The following is a 24514-nucleotide window of genomic DNA, read 5'->3' as shown; positions in this document are numbered from 1 at the left end:
TGGCTTGTACTTCAAGGGCACAGCCAGCCAGTGACTGGGAGAAGAAAGGGAAAAACAATTTGTGTTTCTAATTGCCCTAAGATATGATTATGAGCATCTTTCCACAGAAAAACGTCTGCTAAGTAGAGTTCTGCAGGAAGGGCTTGTCGGTGCTGTTACCAGTTAGGAGATCGCCACGTATGACTGGAAATGTAAAGAGTTACTCACTCTTTTTGTACCCCAGGCTGTTATTTAAAGGTCTTGCTGGGAATGTCTTTGCAACAGGGAGGGAGTAGCAGGAAATAAAGGCTGGGGTCAACAGTGACGTTTATGGAGCAGTGAGAAAGGATGTGTCAGCTGAGCAGAGGTGACGGTGCCGAAAGTCCTCACCTGAGCCACAATGGCTCATGGCTGGATGGGTGCCATGCAAGGAAGGTGACCCCTGCCCACCCAGGGGCTGAAGCTTTTGTCTTTGTTTCAGTGCATCTGTTTGTGTAAGAAAGAAGCACATAAATAATCAAAATCTGAAACGGGTCTTTTGTAGACTCACATGTGATTGCCCAAATCTTAAAAACTTCAGTCACCAAATATATTTGTCAGTTGTCAGTAAAATTATTTAAAAGAAAGAAGAGTCTTTCTGGTTCTCTGCATTTAATTTTGTGTTGATTCAACAAAATTTCGTTCTGAGAAAGAGGAAAGGCGATGTAGTCGGAGCCTTAAGGCAGCGTAAGGGCAGGTAATATTGCAAGTCACAGTATGTTTCTACTGGGACAAAGGCAAATTGATGTACCTAAACTGCTAAGGGGATAACAAAGGACTAATTAACACTAGTTCTGGTCCAGAAAATACTGAAAAGGAAGGGGAGAGGAGTGAGGCTATGGACCAGGCTTTGCTAAAAAGTGGATTTGGAAGTGCTGTAAACCCCTGCTTTTCCCCCAGGGCTGCTCTCAGCCTGGCGCACCCAGAGCCTTGCTGAGTCAGCACCTGCAGTCCCAGAGCAGGTACCAAGGGCATGGCAGGATATGTGGCCCTGAGAAACCAGTGCCAACCAGCACACATCAGCAGAAGCCTGAGGCTGCCTCATTCAATCCTGGAGCTGTGGGCAACTTGAGCAACCTCCAGCTTCAGAAGGTACCTTATACTGCAGGGTGGTGCTTGAGCCATGCTCGATTTTCCCTCCTCAGCCTTCCTCCAGGCAGGACTCAGGGCGCAGCCTCGGGAATGGCTTCAGGTGAGCAGGGAGGAAAGGTGCAGTTGCATCTATGCAAATCCTTGTCTGCTTTGAGCTCCTCTGTTGAAACCCAGGCTGTGGAGGTTTCTGGTTCATGGGCCATTCCATTTGCTTAAACATCCTGCTTGTATTTTCTGAAGGCAGGTGGTGTCTCAAATTACTATATAGCATGGATTCTTTAATATCATGAGTTTGAAGCCTAACTTTAGTATGAGCTGCAGTGAATAAGAGCTGCTTGATTCCTGGCAGAGGCTTGATGATGGATATTTGCAGGGAGTATCTAGTTAATTTTTGAACTTTCTCCATCCAAAGTTAAAAGCTGATCCACCTGAACTAGGTTATTAAATCTTAACCCATCAGCTCTGGTGGTTCGGAGTCACTGCTCAAGCCATACTGTGACACCCAAGCATGCTTGAAATTCACCTCACAAACGTGCTGTTCTGCTCCTGATTCACTGCCACCCCTCTAAAGAGTCAGCAAGTGACAGTCAGTGCCGTGAGAGCCAGGCTCTGTCCAAATTAGCATTCCAAAATAAGTGAGGTATTGCCCAATTAATATACTCTGCATTACCTAAGACCATGAACAGCCTCTTTTGTGAGGGCCAAAGTTGTCTTTATAAAGAAATGATACAAAGATGTGTTTAAATATGCATGGAATGCATATTGGTTATTTAAAACTTTAAAAAAGCCTTGTTATCTGGGAGACCAAGGACAGTTGTTTTATTGTATTGAGTCTTACACCATCATTGAAACTTTTCAGCTGGGTACAAGTCTAGAATGAGAATGATCTTCCAAGTCTGAATCACATACAAATTGTAAGCAGTATTCTATTGTCAGTGCAGGGGGCGGGATGGAAAGAGGAGGTCTGTTCACCCAGTAATGAGGCAGGTTTTAAATGCAGAAATTAGGAGTTTACATAGTGTTTGTTCCCTTATGCACTTTGGGGTGAAGGTTGTTTGGTTAGTTGGGTTTTGTTTTTTTAAACCCACTGGAGGACATTTAGGCCATTATTCCAGGCTTTTTTTTTGCTGCCAGGAGGGATGTGGTTTGTCTCTAAGACATGAGTGGCAGTGCCCACTTAATTGTCTTTAGAGAGTGGGATTGATAAAGCAGTGCAGTGTGCATACTGTGCAGTGGAGTCCTAATAGCTGTCCTGTGGCCCCCTATAGTGACCCCTGATGTAGCCAAACTCACACACAGTGTGGTGGTGCACAGATCTTGTTTGTGTGTTAGTCTTGTCCATGTGCAGGCCTTGGGTCTGCTTCTCGGGCCTTACAATGTTTCTATTGGTGAAACTCCACTAATGATGAGAATTTCAATTTGCTACTTGATTTTATGGTGATGTCAATGTAAGGAGACTCAGGCCATGCATTATTAGAGTGGTTTTATGAGAGCGGTGATCAGGCTATTGAGTCATTACATCTACTTTACACTTTGGATTTTAATTGCTTTATGGAGCTTGTTAATTTTTGTTTAGTTTACCAGTAGCTTATGAATGATAGTTGTCTCTATCAAAAACTGCCACCAGCTCTTTCATCAGTACTTCTGTGTGGTGCCACAGTTCTTAGAAACATGCAGGCAGGATTTTGTCCTAGGTAACTATTACATTGTGGCTTCAGAAATACCATTATGTTTTATTTTGGCTTGTTTTCTTCTCTCAGTTGCTAGGAACAGATACAACACTCAGAACAGCGTGAGTAATAATCAGAACTTCTTAAATATCAACTAATGTGGGAGATAAAACTACCCAGGTGACGTATTTGTAAGTACAAGCAGTAATAAAGCCATATGAGAAGTCATTATCTCTGCATTTTTAAAATAATTTGTTTAGAAGTATATTACTGTTTATTTAAAATATCCTTAGTACAAAGCTCCTGGGAATACCAACTAGAACATGGTATGCAAGTCTCTGCGTGGGGTTTTCCATAGGCAGCTGTTCTTTGACCTTGCCCTACATGAGGAGTTTCAGACTTTCATTTCTGGATTACTGATTGCCCTCTCTGAGTATCACACATTCACCTTAGCTTCCTAAAAATGCAGTGGCAAATCAGATTGCATTAATGGGAAATGCGGTGGCCTAGAAAACAGCTTTTATTGCTGACAGAATGGGCTGATCAAATCTGGGCTGGTAAGGCATGCTATTTTTGACTGCAAAAAGTAGCATTTTCTGAAGTTTTGCTGAATGCAGTAATGTGATTTCATGTTCCTCTTTGTTAGTCATCTCTATCTGCTGGTGATGGTAATGGATGTTGTTAATGTTCAACATTTAATCAGCTAAGGTATGTGACTGGTTTTCTTTCTCAAAATTTGTAAGGATTGTTATCAGCTCCATATATTTTCTAAAATGTCAAAAGCAGCTTGGAGAAGGTGAACAGAGGTCTGCTAAATATATTTCAGAAGTCTGTGAGTGCAATTGAATGATTATGTGAAAAGAATTCAGTCTTCCCGCTGACTGAAGAGGTGCTTGCAGTAACTGTTGGCTTGCACTGTCTTTCTCCAGCCTTGCCACAATGGTTCAGTGAGATCTGATTCAGTCTAATTCCCACAATATGTAGTTTTTATTCCCTGCTCTGGCTGGAATATTTGGATGCCTATTCAGACAAACGTACAGGTTACTTTCTAATTAGCACATGAGGGTTCTTTTGGTTTTTTTTTTCTGAAGGCCACAACCTCTGTCCCAATCTGGGCAGGTGAAATTTCACAAGCACCTTATCGTGGCTCATACCACAAGCATCCGGACACACCTTTCTGATTGTCGTTTATATCCGCCTGTCATTGCCTCTGGCATTTGCTGAGTTCACATTTCCATGTGATTTACTGCAAAGCATTTTGTTTAATAAGTCTCTAACACACAGTGACAGGGAAGTCCCCCTCAAGAAGCTGAACTAATGATAGCCTTCATCTTTGCTTTCTTCAGGTAGATGCTAAAATATCAATCTGTTGGTATCCATGCTTTGACTTTGCACTTAGGTAGAATTCTTGAAACTTGGAAACTCTGCCCTTGAATCCATGAGTGCTTTGAATTGCAAATGCTCTTTGTCATAGGTTCTGTGTGTGTAACAAGGCGGAGGAGTTCTGAGGCAGCACCTTTACTCCCCAGCTGCAGAATTTCCAGTGTAATTGGGTTATGAGTCAGGGGCAGCTCTGCAAGAGTTCAGGTAACTTATTGAAGTATTTGGATGCTGAGGTTGCTCCTTAGCAGCAGTTCTGGGAAACCTTTTAATACCCCAGAGCAGCTGCTCTGTCTGCTGGACTTGACTTCTTCGGTGCCTGCCCAGCGTCATGAGCAAAGGTGGGAGTCCCTGTCCATGGCTTGTCTCCGGTGCACGTGGCAGTGACAGCCTGGTACTGGCAGGGCACAGCCTGAGCAGTGGCTCCTGGTTCATCCCCATGGAGCTGGGGTCTTTCAGCCAGGGGTCTTGGTGAGCTAGTTTTTCAGGCCATGGATGAGTCCAATGTTAACTGTTCCCATGTAGGAATGACTTTCCTTCTTATTGCTCTAAGGCAACCTCAGTGGGAGCCATCTATTTTAGGCTTAGGATTTTCTCTCCTTTAGTTAAGTATTTAAACCCTGTATTCTTCTGAAGCCCTAAAATTGCTGTGAATTTCAGGCTGAAGACACTAAGCATTTGCAATGTCAAAACTCACTTAATGCTGACAAAAGTGATTCGTGGGGGTCTTTCTAAAGATTGCTTATGTCCCATGATGAGTTGGGCACAACTGAAAAAACAGCCCTAAGTGCCACATTCACAAAACGTAAGTAAGCAAATGCATAAGAATAAAATACAGCAAAATAACCATCTCACCTCTTCCCCGAGTGAGTTGCTGATCTCATGTGTTTGGGGCTCTGCCCGGCACAGTGCAGATTTACTGACCCATTAGTGGCTGCTGTTTGGCTGCGCCATCACACACGAAAAATATGTCTAGAAAATAAACTTGGCAGATCAGGCACACCATAACTAATTCATTGCAGTGAGCACGTTTCCTCCTGTTCTGCTTAACTGCCTCACATTTTGATTATGTACAAATTTCGTGGTTTGGTTCTGTTAAAAAATCCTGGGTTTGTTTATTTAAGTTTATATTTTTTAATGAATGCAGGCAAGAAAAAGCTCTAATTACAAGTAAGGAACATGGAAAACTAATACGCTGATCTAAGCATTAGTTTTTGAAAGTACAGGCTCTTCTACGGCTTTTGTTGGGCTAATAAAGATTTTGGTGATTGTATGACAATGTGTTTGAAAATTCAAGCGAATGGTGGTCCTTGAAGGACTTCTTGCTGGACAGCCTAACAAGTTTTCAGTGAATTTAGTTTTGGTTGTCAAGGGCAGAGTGCCAGTAACCCTTCTGTGGGGTGGGTGGGGGAAAAGGCTCTGGTGGCCACAGGTGGCTGCTGGGGCTGCTCCTGAGGATTATCCATCTGTAGTTGTAAAGTGCCTCACTGTATGAAATGTGACAATCAGAGGAACACCAGAAAGACAATGAAGTTTTGCAGGATATTTTTTTCTGTTTTGGGATGAATCCACTGATAGTTGACAAAGACAGAGAGAAAAAGGGGAATATTTCCCACAGTCTTCTGTTCTGGCTGAAGCTGGGAAGTGGGGGTTACTCTGTATGATTTGGGATCTTTTGAAAACTGAAAAAGATGTGCTGAAAATAGATGGTCTTGTTGCATACCCAATTATATTTGTTTAACTTGTTTAAGATCACCTTGCCAACAACATTTTAAAACCTCACTCTTAGGAAGCTATCTTAGATGCAATTTGGATGTTGGTGATAGCATTCTGTTAATTGTCGAGGCAAAATTAGAGTAGATAAAATAGCACTCATAAGAACTCTGAGCTGATAACTTATCAAATCAGGAAGAGCATGAGGTGATCAGGGCAGACGTGAGTCACACGCCAGCTCCAGCCTCACCGCCACACTTCTTTGCTAAAATAAATTTTTGTGGCCTGGACTGAAGTCAGTGGTGCTTTTGGCCATTTCTAAATAGCTCCATGGTTACCACAACTAATTTCTTTGTTTATTATCTTGCACTGATTTACGTATCATGTAGATATTTGAATAAATAGCTCTGTCATGTCAGCCATGAGGGCCTCTGAGCCAAAATGGTATGTTATTGTTAGGTTCATTTGCCATTAGTTTTGCTGGAGATGGCTGCTTTTCCAGATTTGAAAGAAAATTGTGGTTTTTTGTCACTTTCTCCTGATTAGCAGCAGTATGACATCCAGCAGGAATTCGAAAGGAAGCTTTCCTTCTTGTGCGTCACTACTGCCGGAGCACAGGTTCTGCAGGCTGGGCTGTGTCCTGACCTGTATCCCAGCCTGGGGGCTGTGCCCTCTGGGTACCTGCTCTGGTGACCAGGGGTGCAGCATGCTCAGGGCACTGTGGCAGAGCCCCACTGGGGATGGATGACTGACTCATCAGCTGCCCCTGCTGGGGATGGGTCTGGCTTCTGGTGATCTGCATGGAGAGAGGGAAGAAACCTGTCACTTGTTCCTCAGCACTGGCAAGCATTAACCCAGTCACCCAGGAAGGCTTAATCTGCTTTAGCAATTGTCTCAGCTGTGGGCTCATTCCTCATGCTGAAACTAGTCTTGTCTTGTAGCTGTGTTACCATGCCATGGTTTTTGTGCCTCCTGCAGTGCCCAGTGTGAGCTCCATCTCCCACAGGAGCAACAGGCACTTCCACCATATGAGCTTTCAGCCACTGTGGCTTTGCTTTGGTAGAGATGGATTCATTCTCTGGGTGCTTTCCATGGAGTGAGTCAGAGGGCCTTTGCCACCTCTCGTAATTCATTATTTCCACTTGCTCACTGGTGTGTCTGCTGAGAGCCCCCCTGGAGCTGTCTGGCAAAGACTAAGCTGGGGTGGAAGAGACTTATCACAACTATTTTTGGTTATGCCTAACACCAGTTTCTGCAATTCTTTTTCTCAGGATTTTATTTAATTTCATATATTCTTTAATGTACCTTCTAATACAAAGGGAAACTTTCTGCAGAACTCTTAAATAAAAACTTGGCTTAAAGCATTCATTAAATGGCTGCCTCCATAAAAAACCCGTACTTTAAAAGTTTACCAGGTGACATGCCCATTGCACAATGGGCCAAATCCTTTACACTTTGAGCCACAGCTGTGTTGTAAATTTGTGGGTTGTCTGGACCTTGAAGATGGATGGGCAGAGCTCTGATATAAAGATACTATACAATCAGCTAAAGGAATTAGTTCATGATCTGTCTTGTGAATTCAGGATAGTAGAGGATTTAAAAGCCAAGTCTGACTCAAATTGTAATTATTCTTATCCAGAACTCATAGCAACCACTCATAAAACTGGTATCTCTCTGGCTGTTCTTTTTTTGAACCTGTTGCTTGCTGGGGCTGTTACAACAGCTCTTCCAAACCAGCCTCTGTACATCCAAGTGCTTTCACTGTGCAGGAATGTGTTATAGTAGAAGAGGCACTGAGTGCAGGCTTGAAGGATGCGTCTCTCTGCAGAGCCGGTGCTGATGCACTGATGTGCTGGAGAGCACTCCAAGTGCACCTGAACGGGGTCAGCAGCACAGCCTGAACAGCAAGTGTGCTGCTTCCTTCCCTTAGACTGACAGTGCCACTCTTGTCATATCCTTCAGGATGTCTTGATCCAGGGGTTCTGCTGTGCTGGTGTTTCTCTTAGTGACCTAACAGATTGTGCTTCAGTGCTATTTTGTCCTGAGGTAACTCCTGCCTTGGTTTTATTTATTGGTGATAAAAGACTGTCACAGATAAATAAGCATGTTCTCACTTGACTTGATAATTTACATGGCATTGCTGAAGGTGATATATAATTTATACATGGAAAAGATTTGCTGATCTCATTAATAGCTTTCCAAACATCTAGATAAACACGCTATTGCTCTGAATCAAGTGAGCATGAAACAGCCAAGGTATTCACCTGCAAGGGCTTTTGGCACTCTACTCTTTCCCAGACAACAGAAGTTTGACAAAAGAATGTGGGAACTGCCAAAACGCGTTTCTCCTCACAGCCACCCAGATCACCCTAAGGTGGGAGATTTCATCTATTCTTGCTAAATTATTCTTCTCTATTGAAAGGCTTGTTGACAGGGGCAGATTCGCAGTTCTTTGATTTTTAAATAGGGATTGTATTTCACATCTCTGCACGTGCAGCCACTGCAGGCATTTCTCTGCGTCCTCTCGAACATCCTGCCAAAGCTGAGATGCAAGAGTGCAGGAAAACAATCTCCACAAGCGTCCTTCCTCAGGACTGTGAAGGGAGAATTGACACAGCCCTGGGTATTCCCTGCTGAGCCAGGTTGTTGTCATGATTTGTTTCATCACAAGTAATCACCTCCTCTGTTATATAGGTGCGTTGTTATCTGGAGATCTCCAAGTGCTCTATTGCTTAATTAAACATCACAACAGCTTTTAGATGTATCTATTGTGAATCTTATTGCCACTTTCTAAGTGGATAATCTGAGGCAGGGACACTGAAATTTACACTTCGGGTGCATGTATATTTATACCCTTCAATTTAAGGGGCTCCAAGGATCAGCCCTGCTTTCTCTTCCACTGCTCCCCGCTGCTTCCTTGCCATTACCTTCCGCGAGAAAGGGTTATCCATGTGTGGGAACCTCCCATCATCTGCAGAGAGATGAATTGGAAGTTAGTGAGCAGAAGGTGAGGCCAGACCAGCTGGGAGGGTAGTGAATGATTTTTATTCTATAAACTGATACAGTGTATGTTCGTGAATGCCAGAGGCGGGTCAGACAAGCTTATTCTCAGCCTCTGGCAGAGCCAGGAATTACTACCTGTCCTGGTCTCCCATGAAGCACTGAGGTCGCACCTCGTTGTGACACTTCAGGCTGTAAGTGAGAACAAATGTAGAATGGCTTCCAGATGGTCCTGGCATGTTTGGGGGTTTGTAAATTAGCCTGGTAGGGGACAGATCTTCCCTGGAGATACTCAAAAGCCGTCTGGACACAATCCTGAGTAACGTGCTCTAGGGGATCCTGCTTGAGCAGGGAGGTTGGACTGGATGACCTCCAGTGGGCCATTTCAACCTTTACCATTCTGTGATTCTGTGAAACTTCGCACTGATTTTCACATATAGGAGGGAGTTGGGGCTAAAAAAAGGCATATAGGGAAGTCCTGGGTGGTTTGAATTTTAGTGTTCCACTTTCAGAATGTCTTTGGTAGCAAGTGCCATGTTTAAGCAAGGATGCACCTGCATATGACTAAAGTCCAACACTTCTGGAAATGTGTGGTTTGTGAGAGTAGAGAAACATGCAGCTTGAGTAAATTTAAGGAGAAAAGGACAAACAATTGAGCTGCTGTTTTCCCCTTGTTGAAGTTGAGCTTCCTGCAAATTTTGCATTGATAATGAACTAAAAGTGGTTATACACTCCAAATAGCAAAGGGCAAAGAAGAGAGAAGCAACTCATCAATGTATGACCCTCTCTAAAATGTCGTGGGTAATCAAGTGTGAAGTACTTAATGGATCATGATTTGCATGCCACTATTTTGATTGATGTAGTACTTAGTAGATGATTGATAGTTTTTTACAGTGGTGTTGATGGAAGTCTCTCAGAAGCAGAAGTATTTAAAAGATGTGTCGATGTGGCACCTAGAGATATGGTTTAGTGGTGGACTTGGCAGTGCTGGGTTAGTGGTTGTCTTTTTCCATCCTAAAGGACTCTGTAAGCACCTCATCTATTTTCTGTAGTGCTGGGGAGAGCCAAAACAGTGTTTGTTTGAAGCCATTGTGTTCTCAGCATCTTTGTTAAGCAGTCAAAAATAGTGCAGAGTTGTTATCTTTCGTGGGCCCGGATCTCACCAGAACTGTCTATATTTAGGCATTTCCCAAAACCTTTGTGTCAAGCAATTCTCTGAGGAGGCAAAAATAGTTGTGTGTGGTTGGTGTTTTTGTTTTGTTTTGTTGTTTGGTGGTTTGTGTGTGTGTTGAGTTTTGTTTTAGGTTTTTTTGTTTGTTTTGTTTGTGTTTTGGTTTTTTTTTTAAATAATGTCATACAGCCATCTAGAGAGGGATGTGATGATTAAACCATATTAAGGCATCTTACTACAGCTCTGGAGATAGGAGCTTGAACTCTATTCTGGGCTGTTCATAGTTAATCTAAGAAGAAAGAAGCCCAGAAAAACACTAGTTTTTAGTTTGCTGGCTTCATCACACTCATGATGCAAGTTCAAACAGTAACAGAAAACATTAGAGGTATGCCCGGTTCTGCTGTGGAGTGAAATTCCACTTGCACAAAAGAGACAGCATTAAGGGATTTATGGGCAGGATCAATCCTCAAATTCTTGACAATAGACAATTTGTTAAAGGGTATTAATGTGATAATTATATCAGCTAACTTGCAGTGTCTCACTAGCTTGTCTAAAATACAAGCACTTTTAAAAGAACTGGAAATAACAGATGCTCTTTAATATATTACAAGTACGCTTTTTGCTAAGTGCAGGACCCTCAGCTGATGCCTGTGTAAGTAGCAAGTAGTTATTTCAAACAATAATGTCAGAGCTCTGTATTAGGCCTTTCTGTGATAGGTTTTTGTTAAACTGCTCAAGCTGATACTGTGCTCCATCACAGACTTCATCTAACTTTAGAGGTTTAATTGCCTTTCTACAGAGCTGTTAAGATTTAGGAGATGAGAGATAATCCCAGGCTGGCTGGACAGTGCTTTGAGATACAGATCTCTGTTCTCATCAGTGCTTTCACACCACTGGGGAAAGAAGCTTGTAAGCAGGTCTCCTGACAAGAGGATTAGGGATTGTTAATGTGGAGATTCAGGCCAATTAATCAGCTTTCACTGGAGTATATATCGTAAAACTTCACTAATGATTTTTTTCCCCGTTAAATTTAGTTGCTTAAAAAACAAAATCATGATTTCCTGTGATTTTTTTAAACCTCTCCCCTCCCCCCCAACCGTAACTTCTTAGGTTTGCTTAAAAATCTGTGTTTGGCAATTCTCCTTGTGCTGCTTCTGTTCAAGGGAAGCCGTCAACTTGTTTTTTTAATTGAGTAATTATTTGCAACTGATTAGTTGACTCATCTCTTAAATCTCACAGCTTGTATAAAGGTGATTAAACTTCCAAAGTTAGATGAAGTTTGCGATAGAGCAGCGTGACAACCTGAGCTCTCTGAAACCCAAACCGTCTGAACTCTTGACTCAGGCCAAGATCCCCTTAGTAGCTCTTCCATCAGTGGCAATGCTGGTGCTTCTCTGCTCCCAAACAGGACACAGTCTCTCCATCGCTGTTCCTGAGCACAGAGGGATCTTTATCATACCAGGGCATCTGTTTATTGTCTAAGTATTTTTTCAAAAGTAAAAATGCAAACCATGAGGTGCCAAGTCGCCGGTTCAGCAGCGCGATCCTCCTCTTTAAAGCATTAAACATGAAGTTGTGTGTGGTTTTAGTGCTCTGCTGCGTGGGGAGGAAGGGACATCTCCCGGTGGCATCGCGGGGACAGTCCCTGATGCTTCCCGCTGGTGGCCGCTTCGCCTGCCTTTGCCAGTCCTAGCAAATATCTTCCTGTAGAGAGCAGAGCAGGTTGAGATTTTCATTCCTCGAGGAAAGTGCTTACTTCTCACTGAGAAAGGATTTTTTCTTTTCTTTTTTGGCAGCAATTATTTTTCAGTCACAAATTTTTTCATCCTCGATTTTTAGCTTTCTGATTTTTGTTTTAATTTCAGACAGAAACCCGAATTGCAGCAAGTGTTTTGTCCAGGGGCTGATTTGCCTTTTAAGATGCCTTGGTGAGATTTTTGAGCTGTTCCCCCCAGCACAGGTTGGCAGAGCTGAGATCAGGGCACTGTTGAAGAGCAGTAGTGAGCATGATGTGGGAAATGTCAAACTTAACCCCAGCTGTTCCCCCCAAATACCACAGCTATAGCAAAGATGGGTTACATGAATAAGCTATTATTATTAATTAATAGAAACTTGAGATTTTCAAATTTGTATATTTTTGAAGGGCTCTTTTTTTGGCAGTTGTGATCTATCATCTGTGTAGCAAAGATCAGAATAATTCTTAATAGTTTTTAAGAATAATAGCTAGGTTTTCATTTGCAGGATTTTCTATATATGTGCCCATTAAACTTATTTAACATATTGTATATGTTTTTAATTTTTCTTTTATGCTTTTGACTTTCTAGTTTCCTTAGAAAAGGGTGACTGATAAAGCAGGTTCCAGCTTTTGAAATGATTGGCTTATCAGCATAATAATATTTCTTTCGTGTGAGATAAAAGCTGGCTTGAAATACTTCTGTAGAACACAAGTAAAGCATTTCTCTCTGTAAAACCCAGGAAAAGTGATACTGCTTAGGAGTGGCACTTCAAAAATACAAACTGTCCCTACAGAGAGGATTTGGAAGTGTAGCGATGCCAGCAGTGCCGTGGGTCTGTGCCCACTGTATATGGTGTCCAAGTGTGGATCTGCACAGCAAAAATATCTGGCAAATGGCTCTTAAGGCTGTGTCAAGAAAATGATACCCAAGGAGAACAGAACCTCCTTGGCTGGGATTAATAGGCCATTCTGGGCCTTGTATCATATACCTGGCAGTTCTCTTTCTGCCTGTAGCTCTCTCAAACAGAGTGCTGTATCACATGTCCTGTGCCATTGTGCACATGTCCTGTGCCATTGTGTATGTGCCCTTTGCTGAGCTAGAGACTTACTCATTTGTCCTGGCTTATTTCACTGGACTTCATACATATTAAAAAGAAAAAAAAAAGCTCTGGAATTCAGGACAGCAGATCTTGGCCTTTCCAGGAATTTTCTTGTCAAGTGGGTGAAGAAGCCCACATGAGCTGATGGGTTGTAAAGGACAATCTGCTGAAAGCACACACAGCTGCAGAAGGCATAGGAGGTGTAACAGAAGGCCAGGGTGAATGGGCAGGGAGAGCCCTTAGCACAGCTCAAACAAGGAAAAGAAGCATCCAAGAGGGTTCCATAGCCATTGCCTGAGGATGTAGTAGAGGCATTAGGAAAGCAAGAGCTTGGCTGGAGTTGGACCTGATGAGGGATATGAAGGACACCAAGAACACCTGTTCCTACAGACACCAAAAAGGAAGGCTGAGGAAAATGTGATCCCATGATCAGTGAGGGAGGAGAGCTAGTGACCAAGGAGATGGCAAAGGCTGAGGTAGCAAATGCCTTTTTGCCTTGACTTTCATTGGCAAGGTTGGCTGTCCGGCCTTTCCAGGTCCAGTAGAGTCTGTGGAAGTTAAATGTTAAAGGAGAGGACTGAATTCAGGGGAACTTAAGCAAAGTGGACATGTATATGGTACTTACCTGCCAGGCTAGTTGCACGCACAGTTGCAGTGCCTTAAACAGAATTTGGATTTCAAATAATATTACATTTGTACTTCAAGGTCCCTTTACTTCTGTTCAGAACTTCCTAGCTTTGTACCCAGTCATGGAGTAAAACTGCTCTGAAGTCAAACAGTATAGACTCTGTCCTGAGTAGGATTATGTTAACTGTTTCCTTGTGTCCCAGTGGGATTGTGTTTGTGTTTCCTTGTGTCATTCATGCATCAAAAATAGATGCTTAGCGTGTAGAAATACTTTGTTTTCTCATCAGTGATACAAGTTAAAAATGGGGAACTCGTTTTAATTTGTAGCAGTAGTACAGTCATTATTAATAGGAGGCAAAGATCTTACAATGTGAACATCAAAGGAATCTGACATTATTTGGAAACAGCATTTGGTACATGACATGAGATTCTACAACTTGACTTTTAAGAAAGACTCAAGAGAAAGCTTTTTCTTTTTTTCTCCCCCTTGGCTTCTAAGGATCTTTATTTATCATGCTCAGGGGCATTACAGTGAGTAATTAGATTGGACCAGGAGAACGACTTAATTTTACAAGAAACTCATTAATTCATCCTATTTTAAATCTTCTCGTTTTCACCCAAAACCCAATTATGCTTGTAGTGGCAATGATCTGGAAAGGCATTGTCTCGTAGGTATCAGGGGACTTCTGTGGTATTCATGTCCGGGAGACAAGGGTGACTCCCTTTCTTTGACTTTTAGGTCAAAAGAACTAGTTGCTGGGACAGCTTGACAATTAGAAAACCCTGATGAGCATTTGGAAGTAAAACAGCTGTACAATAATGGAAGGGTTCATGGTGCAGGGCAGAAAGCTCATCAAAAGAGACTATCCAAACAATTGAGTTCTATAATTAACACACAAAAATCTGTTCAGAAATGGTAATAACAGTAAAAGAAAGCTGAGAAGATGCTGCCTACTTACGTGGCAGATGTGGCTTTGTTACAAACGGATAGAGAAAATCCATCCTCTTAAAGACTTAAGAACAACATTCAAGAGGGAAAATAAAAGTAACTTTTTGTTCCTAAAGGTGCATTTAAAACACGAGCTTAAATATTTCCAGAGAGAGGAGAGCTGTAGAAAAAGTAACCAGTGATGAAAGACATCAAATATAATATCAAAGTATTTTTTCAAGTCTTTAAACACAAATTTCTTTTCTCTCTGAAATCTATAAGCCTGACATTGAAATATCTCTGATTAAATTATTTGCTGTGTCCTCCATCCAAGAGTACTATTTTAGGGTCTTTGTTTTAAGTTGGCTACAATTATTGACTTAAAAGTAGTTTTCCCTCTTCTACTTTGTGTAGAATGAGATTTGATTCAAAATCTCAAGGAATTTTGAAGTTTTTTTGAGTATATGTAGCTAATACATTTTTCTGCTTCAAAAAAATGCAAGCTGTGAATTGCACAGTTTGACATTTCAGCCAGCTCCACAGATTTTAGCTGTGTTACTCACCTGCCTGTGATAATAAACGTTCTTGCTGCACAGGTAGGTCCCTTTTGGGCAGGAGGGTGCAGCAGGAGTGTGGTTTCTCTTGGTTGTGGACCTGTCCTGGTTGAGGGCCCTTTTCTTGTGGTGCTTCTGTGGAGACTTCAGCCTTTGGCACTGGGATCTATAAAGCAATGGCTCTATAGCCTGTGCAGGACTGCACCCCACTGAGCTTTCTGTAAATAAGCACTTCAGAACATCTATGTCAAATTTTTGTTCTAATACCAGTTCATTGACTTTACTGCCTGGGCAAAGCCACGTTTCTGTGCTTGTTTTTCACTCTATTCGCTTTATTATCTCCTAATCGAAAATCGGTGTTTTCTCGGCTGCAAGTTCTCCTCTTCGGCAGACGTGGAGGCCTCGGGTAGGATGTTTCTCCTGGCCTTGGTCCCTGCTTGCCAGGGCTGCTGCCAGAGCTCCTGCCCAGCAGTTCTCAGCTCAGGGCTGGCTCTCTTGGACCTTCCCTGTCCCTTTGCTGCTTGGAGTCTGGCCAGCCCTGCCAGGCTCCGGGATCTCTCCCTTACCTGGCTCAGATCCTGCTCAGCCTTCGTGGGTGAGGAGCCAGAGCCTCTGTTTGGAGCTCCCTGAGATGTTTTTAAGATATGTTATACATTTTTAACCATTTAGGGACCTTTAAACAGGGAGGTTGGGATGATTTCTTTATCCAACCCTTTGCAAGACATTAAACTTTTTTTTCTTTTTTAAAGGACTGTTAAGCATGGCAAGACTGTTCCTAATAGTGATGGAAAGATTCATTGCCATTTCCACAGGGATAAAGGAACATTTTAAGAGCAAGCACTGGGGGACTTTTTAAAATAACTTTAAATTCGCAGAAATAATTTCCTAGAGATTCCCCACCCGCAAATTCAAAAAAACCCCTACAGCTTATTTAAAAGCACTTAAAACCAATTGAATGCATATGTTTTGTTATAGTTGTGTTTAAAAAGAATATAATTAGAGCCTCATCCACTATGAGGTTTTAAATTCTGAAATTGCTGTCTGAAATTTTCTAATACAAAATTCAGCATTTGGAGAGACTAAGCAAGCAGCCCACACATGTATTCTTTCATCTTTTTGGGTTTGTTTTTTTTTTTTTTTTGAGGAAGCCGTGAGTCTGAAAATCAGGTTTTAATGAGAAAATGGAGTTTGAAAAATAGCTTGAGAAAACTTACATCTAGATTTGACTGAAGTTCTACAATTCTTTAGAGCAATTTCTGCAGTTTTAACATGTATAACTCCGGTAAATTTGGGAGAAAAGAAAAAAAAAAAGGAAAAAGGCATATGATAATGACAGCAGTGTTTGCCAAATCCTGTCTCACTTTAATAGAAATAGAAATAAAATAGAGTTTAATATTATAACTCAAAGACATCAGCATAATTATTTCAAGCTGATGTCCATTTAAAATCAATGTGATTTGTTCTGAGGAAAAAGTGAGCTGAAAATACTTGGTTTGAGAATTTCCCTTGAACCCAGTGCTGTCGATTATAACCGTGTTATGCTTGTGGGTGATCAGAATGTGAGAAAATATTTTTCTTCTTCTTTTTTTTTTAAATAAAAAAATCTAAGAAATTGAACTCAGAGTTTGCATTGCACATGTGAACTAATGTTTTTACAATGGCATCTTTCGAAAACTGTGTAAGAACCCCATTCATACTGGGTCTCACCCAGCAAATCCTTCGTAGAAAAGCAGCCGCGTGAAGATTTGGCATGGGCTAGCAATAAAGACTTCCAGGGAACAGGTTCTGTACGGGCTTCTTGTTTGCCTACTAAATCATTAACCTTCAAAAAAACAAAAAGCCCATCCATAGCCTTAATAGGCACTGGTTGTTATAGGTATGTCAGCAGCACTTCATGTTAAGAACAGCTTTCACAGGATTAGGTTTGAGTTTTTAGGTGACGGTACTGTGGAGCTCTTGGGGGCAAAGAACTACTGGTTTAATGCAGCACATTCTCTAATGCCCTTTTATGTCTGTTACAAAATGTGGTGAATCTCTGAGCACACTAAAATGAAGGAAACTGCCTTCAGGAGTAGGTGATTTTTGCAGCAAAATGGCTGTGTGTGCTTTAGGAGCAGCCACTGTGTTTGGAGAGCTTTCTTCAGGTCTTGAAATATTAATGATCTTGGCTTAATATAGTAGAAAACAAAATACAGTGCGTGAAACGAGGGGAAAAAAATCCTTGAGTTACAGTGTTGACCTTGCAGTAGTCACTGAATTCATCTGTTCCCTTTCAAACCACTGAGTCTGAAAAGACAGGGAGGAGAAGGAGGAATGGCCACAAAAATCTTTACCTGTGACATTTTCCTGCCTTTCCAGCAGCATGTTACAGCCCAAGCAGGACCTTCAGCCTTGCCCTAGACTGTTCATTATTCAGTGTTTCAATAACAGGAATATGCTAAAGACAGCTCTTTGTTTAATGATTTTTGGGACTATGATGTTCATATTAACAGTAATATTAGAGCTTACCAGTTTAATTTTTAAACCCTTGGATAATGACAAGAATTTTGTGGGTAAGAGCAGTCAGCTTGGTTTCCTCTTGTATTCTGTTTTTCAATGCCTTGTTTGTGTATATGGCAGCAAGATTCTGCCTGTGGGTGTCTGTTCCGGTCATACACAGGCTTAGGCATATTTCTCATCTGAGCCATGAAAACCAGGAACATCTCAGATCAGCACCTGCCACTTGACTGCTACTATTGTTAAACCAGGCACAAGAGGACATGTAGTGATAGTACAACTACTTGCTCACCAGATAGTGCAAATAAAAAAAAAAAAAGAGAAAGGTCATTTCCCATGGTTGGTTTTTATTAATTGCTGGGCAATTCCCATCACAAACAGAATAAGCTGTTTTACAGGAGTTGCCTTTGCATACTGTGAGTGCCTGGCTGATATGCCAGTGGTGGGTTTGTATTCAGGGACTAATTGTCTCTGATGTGGGGAGGCTGAGTTTGACCCCCATGATTCCTCCTGCCAGAGCTGTGGTTGCTGATGTTAATTGAAACCCAAAGGCTATCTGAAGCATGGCCAAAAAGCACCTTGCAGGTTGAACCTTATTTAATAACATGATGCATGTAAACCCTGGAAGCACAAATCTTGGTCACTTGAGCAGTCTGGTCCAGTGACAGCCCCAGCAAGCGACACGGGGCTGATCTCCCAGCACTCTCACAGGTTGCACTTTGTAAAGTTAGGACTTGCTAAGGAAATTCCGTAAATGGTTCTGGTTAATAAGAATATGAAGTAACTTCTATAAATGTGTTACTAATATCCCTCTCAATTCCCTATTGGAGGGCTTCATTAAGAGGAGGGAGAGAACAAGGAGGACTAAGGAAAGGCTGAAACAGAAGGAGCGAGCCCTGGCTGTGCGGGGGCCTGTGCCCTCCCAGCAGGAGTCTGTGCATAGCAGGAGAACCCTAAAGGTAGATTAGTGATAAACGATGAGATGAGAGAGTGAGTCACACAGCAAATTCTGGGAACAGCCTTTCCTTTTTACTTGTTTGCATGCCTGGGAATTTTTTCTCTCTACTCTGTGGCGCTTAAAAGCGAGTGGTGATGGTGGGCTTTTATCTCTAGCCAAGGGAGAAATTTCTGGGATGACATACCTGTTAGCCACTGTGAAAATGTGTTATTAATGATGCTAATGAGTTTTTTCCAAGTGAGGTAAAAGTAGCCACTTGTGTAAGCGTTGCATTTGTGCAGATGATGTCACCGAAAGCTTGCCAGCTGCCTGTGGGACCTGGTGACAGCAGTGCGGTTGCTGCTATGCTATGCCCTGGCTTCGAGGAGAGGACAGGAGAGTACTGCTGATCTCCTTCCTTGGGGAGAAAGAGCCAAATGAATTCTGCCTTACCAGGAGGGAGATGTGCCATTTCCGGGCATGTTGGGCTGAGGGCCCTGCTGCCAATCTCAGTGGGTTCCTGTCCCACTCCCTCTTAAAAATTGGCAGTGTCTGACTGTCAGCTGCCATTCCTTAAGTGGTCATAGAATAAACCAATTGCACCCCTTTTGTCATGCTCTGTTTGTGTGTGTATGTGGGTGCAGGTGGACATGGGTTAAGCCACATGGAACTCCACAGTAAGCACAAAAAGGCAGCTGATTTTCTGGCAGTGTCAAGAGAAGAGTATAATTTTTTGCCATCTCCAAGCCAGCTTTTAAAATGGCTCTTGTTGGAATTAGAAATCAGTATCCCCTGACATAGGATTACTCATTAAGAGTGTGATGATTGTTAATCCTTCACCTGGGGCTAAGAGGACATCATTAGATCTCTTTGAAATGTCTCCTGCCTTGCTTTTGAATAAGTAAGCTATCAATTTATGATCACAGCCTGGGCTAGTAACAACTCTCCCTTCCTGTTCCTCCATCTAGCTTGCAAAATCGGATACTACAAGGCTCTCTCGACAGATGTTGCTTGTGCCAAATGCCCGCCTCACAGCTACTCCATCTGGGAAGGCTCTACCTCCTGCACCTGCGATCGGGGCTTTTTCCGAGCTGAAAATGATGCTGCTTCCATGCCCTGCACTCGTAAGTTGGCCTTTGAACAGTCTCTTCCCCTTTTATCATCCATTTCTTCTGCTGTCTTCGTTTCACTGTGTATGTAGGAAACATTGCCTGGAGATCTGTGTCTCTAAGAAGTATTCTGCTTCTGAGAGAGCATTCAGTAGCTCTTACAGCCCTTTACTGATCCAGTTTGGATTTTGGTTCACACTTCTGGTAGAGAAAGTGTTAGTTCTTAGCCCTGAATTCCTAATAGTGACATGGTTGTACTGACCCTTGAGAGTTTATAGTCTAAATAAATCAGGAGATTGGGAGGAGACAGAGCTGAAAAAGAGAGACTTACACACTCCCAGTAACAGAGGTGGAAATAAAATACACATCTAAGCTCCAGTCTGAGCACTTGGCCAGTAGATCACATCACCTTTCATCTCTTTAAATATTGATATTTGCAGAAATTGTGAAAGCTTTTCTTGTAATGGTATGATCTGGAGTAAATAGGTAATATTTTTAATCTCACTAATTTGCTTGAAATGTACATGGTGACCCTTAACAATATAAGCGTTCATCTGAAAGAGATAGTAATAATAAATATTAAACTTTAACGAAACAACAACCCAAAACATGGTTTATTTTGTCCTGTGTAGATAAATACGTCGTGTATAGCAAATGGAAGTTGCTTTAGTTGTACCAAAATGCCTTCAGCAGGGAGGAGAGGTGCATTGAGACCACTCAGAAGGTTGCTGGAGCAACTCCTTGTGCTCTTTGTTGGTTAATGCCTCACACAGCCAAAGACCTGGGATTCCAGGAATTTTCTGATGTTAAATTATGATCATCTCGTTCTTTGGTTTTTACTTTTTTAGGAGCAGAGCAGTTTCAATCAATAAGTGAAAGGGCTGTATTTTACCAGGAGATATCCATGTGTGGTTTTCCATGAGAGCTGTTGGAAATGCTTCCAGATTTTTGGAGTTAGGCTGTATGTTTATGTAGAGAGTGTGTGTGTCTCTGAGTGAGGGAAAGCTGAGATACGTCTTTTGTAACATTTTAATATATTGCAAATTAATTTTGGAGAGATGAGTCACATTCATTTAAATCTTAATTTCTCCCTTACAAGGCAGAAACAGAGTATGTCCACAACTAAGCCAGCGCTTAGCCTTCCCCACGTGCCCTTCATTCCAGCTGTTCTTCAGTGATTATCTGCTTTTCAGCAGTGAGTTTTACTGGGTGGTGGTTGAGCAGGCCAGGGCATAGCCAAGAGCAGCTGCTTTTGCTTAGGAGGAAGCAGAGAGGTCCATATATCCCTTGCCAAGCATTGACTGGGAATGGAGGTCTAATTGTATTGTGAAACCTTGCCTAAGTGGGCAGGAACATGCTTTTTATAATATAATTTACACTAGGAGATGTAAAACTTGACCATTTTGATAGGAAAAATGTCCTTCTGCAACAGCAAAACTATTATTTGGAATGTACACCCTAAATAACGTTATACCAGAAAAGTTTCTCAAAGCCCTAGTGAGTGATATCCTGACCAAATTGAAATCAAATTAGTAATCAACTGGTTGAATTTAAGTAAGCATGTGCAGTTAGGGAAGTATGAGGAGAGAACAAAACATTTGCAGATGGTGGAATTGTGAGCAAATGATATGTGTGTTTGCTGGTACTGCAAAATGTACCCCTGCAAGCTTAGCCCTTTTTGTCAAGTCTTGGGCCTACTGCAGGCATGCTTTCCTGTTCCTCTTGTCAGAGTTGAAGTTTCTGATCTTGGTGTTTTATCCTGAAAATATGAAATGGAAAGAAAAAAAGACAAGGGCTTTGCTGCAACAGTCTAGGAGGACTCAGCACGCAGAGCTAACGCCGCAGTTTCATGGACACCCGCTCCTGGAAAACAAGCCTGTCTCTTGAGGTCCCATTTCATAAGCTTTGAATTTTCCTGTAGGTTAAGGGCTTCTTTTTCTGTGATCCAAAGTAAAGGTTGGCTTGGGCAGTTTCTGAGCTGGCCTGTGGGGCAGGTCACTCCCCCATGCCCTGCTGTGCCTGCTGACAGCCCCTCTTTGAGGCCAGCTTTGCCAATGTTGAATGCTGCTGGGATGGTCGGACCTGCTCAGGCACTGAATGCAGCCCTGCCTCATGGCTTCCCATGGAGTGGGGGACAGGGGGTTCTGGGGGGCTCTTCCTTTGCAATACCCTCTCCACTGAGTAGCCTTCTGCCCATGCACCTAAGGCAAGTGCCAGAGCATTTAAAGAGCCTCTGCTGCAGGAACATCCTTCGGAAGAAGGTACCCGTTTTTCTGACTTTCCTGACAAGATGTGGCGACAGAAGGGAGCATAAACATCAAAGGTTCTTTCAGGCGGATTCAGACTCTAATCAGTTCTTACCAGTTGGTTAAACCAGGTGACAAACCCAATTCCCTTGTGCTGACAGCCATAATAATCAGGCACCTTCTTTGTTCATTATGCTCTCTTTAACTCTGGTATTCTCATTCAGGCCTGCATTTAGTAATCGCTCAGTGTGACGGCACACTAATGAAGAAATAAAACACAGTATCTGAGATCCATTCTTCTAGCAAAAAGATAGACTCTGCTCCACTGGCTTGTAAAATCAGGTTTCTGTTCACTTGGAGAACTATTAGACCAGGTGAATAAAAGTAACATTGGGTAATTTGGAAAGAACACCTGGAATGGACTGTGGATTGATCCTTTCTTTATTATTTCTGAGCACTTTTTAAGATTAAGAACTTCAGCCTTCTTAAGATGTGTTTTTGTAAAGCTTTGACCCTTGGCTATTGATTCCCTTTAGTAGTAAACTGGCTGGCCTCATCACTTATCTCGCCTTTGAGATTGGGGGAGGAGGACTGGTAGGACTTTGCTTTAGTCTGATTGTGCTAGTGGATGAAAGGGAATTGGAGAATTTGCCTTATTTTTCCTTTCTTGCAATTCCCATGGTAAGTAACAAAAGCAACAGCTACTTTCTGATCTGCTGGTCAGGAGAGGTGCTCCAGAGTTTTATCATTCTGCAATGCCATTCTCTGACCTTGCCATCCCTTGCTAAGCTGTATCTAACCTCAGGTAAGCCAGGCATCAGCCTCCTAAACAAGTAACTCAAACTCTGGTTTTAGTGTTCTGCTCTATTGCAGCTCTGTTAGAGTAGTTATGTCTGGCTTAAAGCTTGAACTAGTAAGAGCAGAATGTGTCAGAGTGTAAGAGACAGCGGAGTGGGCTGTGTCAAAGGCCAGACATAGATGTCTTGGCATACACTTGTTTACTGATGCATCTTTTCCCTCAAACTTGCCTCATGGTGATAATCATTGTGTCTTTCACCGCTGAGGGCCAGAGCCACCCTGGATCTGCTGCTTTGGCCAAACTTGGGAGTTGAGACTTTAAGCTCTGAAGCACAGTGGGCTTGTCAGCTGAGTGCTTGGTCATGGAGGTGGTATGATTGAGCTGTAATACACCTGAGCACAAACGATGGAAAGCACAGATGCCTTTCCCTTTTGGAAGGATTGCAAAAGTAATGTCAAGGCAACTCTTCAGACCTTCGTTATATTTCAGTACTCTCTTAGAGGAAGGCTATTTCATAAGGTTAGCAATGTAATAGGGAGTAAATTACCTTACCCGCACACAAATCCATGAGGCTGGAAAACAAATCAGTCTCAATCATGGTCCTTGTCCCTGAATTTCCTCCTCTGTAAGAAGATACGCTGGGAATTGAGCCTGGCACAGGCAGGTGCAGTTCCAAATTAATGGGCGTTGCTCCTGTGTCCCCACCGTTAATGAGTTGGATTCTCTAACTCTTTCTTAACAAACAATACTTACATTATAAGCAAGGAAGGGACAGTTTTGTATTGTTTATATTGTCTCTTCGATTCAAATTATTAATGATTTTTAATTGGGAGCCCTCTACAAAAGAGAGATTACCAGCATAGACTGGTCAGCTTGAAGTCTGTCTCAGTAAATGACCCTGAATAATTTAGTCCATTATGCCACTCAAACAGTGACTGATGGATTGATATTTTGTCACGCCCTGATATATGTCAAAAATGGTTGCATTTAAGACAGTTTATACCACAGAAGCTTAGAGATAATAAGAGCAAATTTAGTGAGATGCAAAAGTGCTTCTTTTAAAAGGACCTTCTCTGGTGCAGGTTATCAAGAAACTGAACAGCCTGACTTCTAACAGCAAACATCACTTACTTGTCTCTACATTCCCCTCTTCTAATTGAATTTAGTGCACTGCTGTATTTCCTCCAGAAAGTATATTGTTTTTAAATTACCATTTCAGTGCTATTACTCAAGGCTCCTGCTTCTAATGCTTTCTGACAGTTATCAGCATAATGAACCATAATGAAATGATGAGCAATCTACAGTGGAAACTCAATGTGGATTCCACTAGAGCTGTGTGACTGTGTTGTTAAAATTTGAATGCACATTAAAATAACACTGTCCTTATTTGTTTCCAAGGTCAAGGTCTGAAAGGTCTAAACACTTCAATTTTGTAAATGTTGCCGTCTAATATACACTCTTAATGCAATCTTGTGTTGCATTTAATGTATCTCAGCAATAAATATTTGACCCGTATTTTCAAAAAAGAGTGAATTTTCCTACCTAATAACTTTGCTTGCAAATGAGTAATTACACAGGAGCTGATTATTTGAGCATATGTTTATGATTGCTTAGACTTCTAAATAAACAAATATGCTCTTTTTCCCTTCAACTTAACTTGTGCCTTTTCTCTAAGTTTCCAGCTGGATGCAGATTACCACTGTTCTAGCTGTTAGAAGAAAAAGTAGGGTACAATGAATGGTCATGCTGCTGGCTAGTGTCTTGTAGGTGGCTTTGCCAGGCTTCCATCCCAGGATTTGCTCACTTGTGCTGGCACTATTGTGGTCCAACCTCTGCTGTTGGAGCCCCCTCTCTTTAATATAAAGTATGTGACAATACAATCTCTGATCTTCAGAATTGAAAATTTACAACATAATAATCCTTCTGCAGCTTTATATAA

At 42.0% G+C, this 24514-nt stretch overlaps 1 protein-coding gene across 1 annotated transcript in view; it reads left to right on the top strand.

The window, feature by feature from the left end:
• The window catches only part of EPHA4 (EPH receptor A4), a 104959-nt gene that overhangs the window by 21766 nt on the left and 58679 nt on the right, over positions 1 to 24514 (top strand). The window contains exon 4 of the mRNA XM_071566907.1: positions 19390 to 19545. Within this exon, the coding sequence (XP_071423008.1) occupies positions 19390 to 19545 (156 nt within the window). The remainder of the gene's footprint in view (positions 1 to 19389; positions 19546 to 24514) is intronic.

This window comes from Pithys albifrons, chromosome 11 (assembly GCF_047495875.1).
Source record: "Pithys albifrons albifrons isolate INPA30051 chromosome 11, PitAlb_v1, whole genome shotgun sequence".
NCBI lineage: Eukaryota > Metazoa > Chordata > Aves > Passeriformes > Thamnophilidae > Pithys > Pithys albifrons.
Note: the sequence above shows the minus strand (reverse complement) of the source record. Positions and strands in the feature narration are given on the sequence as shown.